Below are 5,547 nucleotides of genomic sequence, written 5' to 3'. Positions count from 1 at the left end.
GCATCACTACATCGGGGTGGCTGCTGGGTGTGAACCTAATGAGCAGTGCGGTAGTAACTCCAACCGGCAAATCATGGTGACACGATAAATTCCAGGGTGCGGGACAGAGCGATCAGCAGCTCCCCTAGTAGGGTTCCCTTGCGGGGATGTGCCGCTCGCCTTGATCTGAGGCAATGCTTCTATGGTCTGGCCTCTATCTGTTTCATGGTGGCTTCGTGATTTTGTCATTTAAGCTTAGCTCTGAGTAGGAGGAGGGGCTTGTCCTTTTCCTCCGTGAAAAACGAGGCACATTTGTGTGGACCATTCTAGGGACATGAGTATTTTCTGGATGTTTTTAAGGATGCTAAGCCCATCAAGCTACACCTATGCTGTTTAGGTGAAGACCAGTGCAAGGTAATTGGTGAAGAGATAGCGCGGCCTCTGGTGACATGCTACATCATGAATTGTATCATCCCGAGTGGCTGGCTAATCCGATTCTCGTCTTCAAAAAATGGGAAGTGGGGGATTGGCTTCAACTATATTACTTTGAACAAAGTGTGTTCGAAAGATCCCTTCACCCTGTCATGAATCACCAGCTGATTGACTCAATCGCAGCTTGTGAAGCGCTCAGCCTCCTGAGAACCTACCCGGGCAATCATGAGATCTAGCAATTTTCCTCCTTCATCCGTCTGTGGAGAGGGGTGGCTAGTCCATGGACATGGATGTGGGAGGTTCCATCCAGGCGTAGCCGCATACATTTTAATAATAGTTCGAATCAACCGAACGAAATTCATGCGAAGACGACACTTTTCATTAAAATTTGGACATAATTTACGCAAAATGGTGGCGGTCTTGCCGCAACAGGCGTTCGCGAAGCATTCGCTAAGCAACCATTCCTCGCCGATCTTGACGAGCTCGCCGTCAAGGCGGCGACGGCGCCTGACGGCTGTCTCCGTGGTGGTCCGGAGCGGTCGAGCGCCCACGCGGCAGCGCAGTCCGGGTCGCTCTGGACCCATTCCGGCGCCATGTCGCTCTTGGTGAATGCGGAGCGGCGACCAGCATTGTGCCGATCATACCTCGCCTGCCGTCTCACCGCGCACTCCGCCTCGGAGACCACGGCCTGAGAGCCAGAGGCATCGGCGTAACCGCCTCCTCCGAGGTAGTGCAGGATGCGGCCCCGTGCCTTCGCGGTTGCCGGTGGCAACTCATCCTTGACGTCGCAGCGTTGGAGGCATGGTGGTGTGCCGTACCGCAACGAGGACGCTAGCTCGTCCTTGACGTGGCGCCTAGTCTAGACGTCGCGGTTGCGCGGGGGCGGGGGCGACGACAGCTCATTCTTGACGCGGCGTCCGATCTGGATGTTGCAGTTGCGCGGGGGCGAGATGGGCTCGTCGTATACCAGATGGAGCGGGGACGGTGGCTCGCGCTTCACGCGGTTGTGTGGCGGGGATGACGGCTCAACCTTCACGCATGCTAGCGATCACAGGATGGCCCCATCTGACGGAGGGAATGCTCCGTCAGCAGCTCGATCTGACGGACGAATTTGTCCGTCACCGCGGCCTCTGAGAGGAGATAGGCCACTGCGGCGGCTGCTGCTCCAACTGTTGTGGCGGGGCCCGGTCCTCCTCCTCGCTGGAGGAGATGGCGATCTCCTCCTGGGCGGAGGAGCCGACCGCCGTCGATGCCGAAGGGCCCAGAGAGTGCCGGCGGCGGCGTCAAGTACCACCAGAGGTAGAGCTTCTGCCGACGCCGCCTGCCGGCGCGGAACACCATGACTTCGGCATCGCTTCTGGGATCGGAGAGGAGGAAGGGCTCAGCGAGGTGGGTGGCGGAGAGGCAGAGCGCGGCGTTGCTCGGGGAGGGGTGTTGCGGCTCTGTGCTTTGCTAGAGCACAACTTATATACCAGCAGCTAGGCCAAGCGAAGGGGCGGTTAGCCAGCTTCAATGCGGCGCAGCGATCGGAGTTGGTTCCTCGGGAAGCTGCGCCAGCATTGAGGCGGCGGCTGCCGAGAATTCACGTCGGTCAGCGCCCCCCTCCCCCGGTTATATCGCGCGGCATCAATGCCGGCCGCTGCGTGCTTTGGGGCGGCATGATTGTGGCGCGGTAAGCGGCGCGTGCAGAACTTTCCTTGTAGTCCTTCTGTTGTCAAGAGATGGTTTGGTGCCGATGGTCACTGCTGTATGCTGTCAAATCATTGTTTTTATCACTTTCGGGGTTTTTATTTTCTTTTTCTTTTGCCTAGCCATAACTTTGGTCTTGTTGACTTTGCTATTTGCCGACGTGATTTTTCATATGCGTGTGTTAGTGTTAGCTGTGTGCATCCTAGTTATACAGAGGCCGGGTGTGTACTCATTATAATTGTATCCCTTGATGCTATATTTTGAGTCAATAGAAAACACTCTTTATCGGAAAAAAGCGGCGCGTGCAGAAAACGGTCCACACTGTCTCGCAGACCGATATAGGCCCGTGTATGGGTGGTTTGTGTGGGCTAGGGCGGTCAGACGCGTGCTTGAGAGCGGTCCAGACTGCCTCGCAGACCGATATAGACCCGTGTTGAATGATTTTCGTGGTCTAGACGGATGTGGGTGGTTTACGGGTTCGCCTTGGAGATGCCATAAGGAGATGAAATCAAGATTCCCTTTGTAACCCCCTTCGTTGCACTAGAGCATACTTCATTGCACTAGAGTATATCCACTCCGTCCTAAAATAAATGTCTCAAACTTAGTATAACTTTATACTAAAGTTAATACAAAGTTAAGACACTTATTTTGACACGAAGGGAGTATTTCAGAAACAAAATTATATATTATTGATGTGCAGTGCCATTCGTATGTAAAAGTTTTACGTACTTTTTACGCACGCAGCACCCTAAAGATCACGGGGTGGTTGCAATCTAAAAATCAACTAGTCCCTAAAGTTTGCGTAGGAATAGCATTACCGACCATTGCTTGAGCTGATCGAGGACCGCTGATCAGTTGAACGTGAGCTATTGTATTGTATCCATGTATTTTGTCTTTTCATGCTGTTAACTAACCGATCGACGCGGTCTACGCCGGTATGTCCGCAGCTGCGACTTCGAAGAAGAGTGCAACGTGGCCAATCATTGTCTAATGCCAGTGTGACCGGAGGACTCGACCGAGAGCATGTGACGAGGACGCGTTTACATGCATGCATGGCTACTTGCTCAGTTGGTGGGCACTTGTTTACTCACTCGGAGCTCAACTGCTGCTGCGAATCTGCGTTGGATCGCTCCTACGCCCACGCCCAGTGCTTGCTTGTGCAGTATATAAGGACAGGGGCTGCATCCATCCCCTTCACAAAATCATCACAAGCCACTTCCTGCCTCTAGACACCCACGCCAACTGCGGAAGATCGATCAGTGGCCTCGCTTGAACGGCAACATTTTCCGAGTTTCTATTTCTCATTGATAGGGAGCATCTGCCAAACCGGCAGCACGCAAAATGAAGGTGAGGAACTTATTCAGTTTCTGCTCCCATTCTCATGTTGATTTGTTTCGCACCTAGCTTAATTTGAGCAAGCAATACATTACTCTGAAGCTTTTACGACTGATCCATCGTTTTTCTCCTCCTTATTGCAGCAAAAGATTGTCATCCAGTTGAGCCTGTCGTGCGACAAACGACGGTCCAAAGCACTGACGATGGCCGCCAGAGCTGCCGGGGTGACGTCGATGGAGATTACCGGCGACTCCAGGGACCAGCTGGAGGTGGTCGGCGATGGCGTCGACCCGGTGTGCCTCGTCAGCTGCCTCCGCAAGAAGCTCGGCCACGCCCAAATCATCAAGGTGGAGGAAGTGAAGAAGCCGGAGGAGAAAAAGGAAGAGAAGAAGGATGAGCCGAAGCCGGCCGTGCCCGTGTACCCGCCGCCGTGCTACTACCCGCCCAGCTACTACCACCACCAGTACCAGCAGCCGCACATGGTCGTTTGCGAGGAAGAGCCCAGCAACTGCCGGGCCATGTAACTGGCGGAGAACGATTTTGACATACTTTAGTTTTGTCAGCAACTATACTTGCATACATACATGTATTTTATAAATTGATTGGAGGAAGAAATAAAAAGGCAAAAGAAGTATATTTATGACTTCGCTTAGCTAATTTCCAGGTAGAAATCTTCAATATTCAAGACAAACGCCATGGTCATATGAATCTCCGATTCTCAGTCGCTTGCTTCTCGGTGAAGTTGGTAAGCTACATGTGGTTTTGGACCGGGCGCATGTGCCGATTTAAATTTTGTATGATGAGGGCGTGGAGTCAAACAGAGCCGCACGATTTAAACCTTTTGTACGTCACCTGCAAGAAAATATCGGACGTCACACCATGATTTGCTCGGCCTCACGGTGTGACGCATGTCATCTGATTATATATACTCCCTTCGTTCCTAAATATAAGTCATTCTACAGATTTTACTATGGACTACATACGGATACGGATGTATATAGACGCAGTTTTGAGTGTAGATTCACTCATTTTGCTCCGTATATAGTCTTTTATTGTTTTTTATTGAAATATTTATTCAGATGTTAAAAAATGGTCTTTTATTAAATATTTATAAAGATCTATATTCAGGAACAGAGTGAGTACGAATGTATATGGGTAGATCCGTATATTCACGGTCCCTTAAACCCGGAAATGGAAACAAACAGTCAAAACAACTATCTTCTTTTTTTCAAATGGTCAAAACATCTAGCTGAATAGGATTCATATATAGCCTTGTGGTCTGTACGCTCAAATTAAACCCATTAAACGTCGCGTGAAGAGTGGCCAACCAGTTATGCCAGGTGGCGCAAGCTGGTTGGCCGTGGTAAGAAATCTTTTGGATTTGTTAAAATGAAGGTGAGGATTATTTTTTAAATGTATTTTTTTATTTTTAGATGGAGGTGAGGACCTCCGGTATTTTTTAAATGGAGGGTTATGCAAAGTGGGGCTCGATGGTAGGCTGCGGTGGTAGGTTTTTTTTTATTTTTTACTTTCCTTTTAGATGAAGGTCAGGATTTTTGTTTCTGAGATGTTTTTTAGACCAAGGCGAGGACTCTATTTTTTTTAAAAATGAAAATATGGGCACATCTTCCTCAAGCGGCACCACAGGGTGACGCTCCAACCACTAGTATCTAAATAAACATAGCACCATGGAATTGGTTATGCGAATAAACATCTGGATAAGAGCATGATCTTATGCTTGTCAAGCATAGAACCAAAAGGAAGCACATTGCCTGTCTAGAGCAATGGATCACCTCCTCTCCCTAGTAAGTTCTCAGTTTCATATTCATTATGTTAGAGAAAACTGGAGTTGGTTAGGCTCAGAGGCAACCTCTTTTTTTTTTTTTGCTTTTCTTTGCATTATTAATTTTATTAATGAAAATTTACTGTAGAACAATTTCAGGGTAAAAGAAAAACATCCAGATAAGAGCAGGACCATGTGCAGCGATGTCATCACACACTTGGATGTCATAGGAAAAGAGACATGCTGGAGCCTCAAAATTCCGCAGCGATTTCATAGGAGTTTAGTCTGAGTGGCTCTCTTTCTGTCTTTTTTCTCCTTTTTGGATTGAG

At 49.4% G+C, this 5,547-nt stretch overlaps 1 protein-coding gene across 1 annotated transcript; it reads left to right on the top strand.

Moving 5' to 3' along the window:
• The first annotated feature begins 3,314 nt into the window (after window positions 1-3,314).
• LOC119359601 (heavy metal-associated isoprenylated plant protein 46-like) lies at window positions 3,315-4,037 on the top strand. Its single transcript, XM_037625733.1, has 2 exons — window positions 3,315-3,447; window positions 3,579-4,037. Exons 1-2 carry the CDS (start codon window positions 3,442-3,444, stop codon window positions 3,957-3,959), a joined length of 387 nt encoding a protein of 128 aa, XP_037481630.1. The 5' UTR covers window positions 3,315-3,441; the 3' UTR covers window positions 3,960-4,037.
• The last annotated feature ends 1,510 nt before the right edge of the window (window positions 4,038-5,547 follow it).

This window comes from Triticum dicoccoides, chromosome 2A, assembly GCF_002162155.2.
Source record: "Triticum dicoccoides isolate Atlit2015 ecotype Zavitan chromosome 2A, WEW_v2.0, whole genome shotgun sequence".
NCBI classification, from domain to species: domain Eukaryota; kingdom Viridiplantae; phylum Streptophyta; class Magnoliopsida; order Poales; family Poaceae; genus Triticum; species Triticum dicoccoides.
Note: the sequence above shows the minus strand (reverse complement) of the source record. Positions and strands in the feature narration are given on the sequence as shown.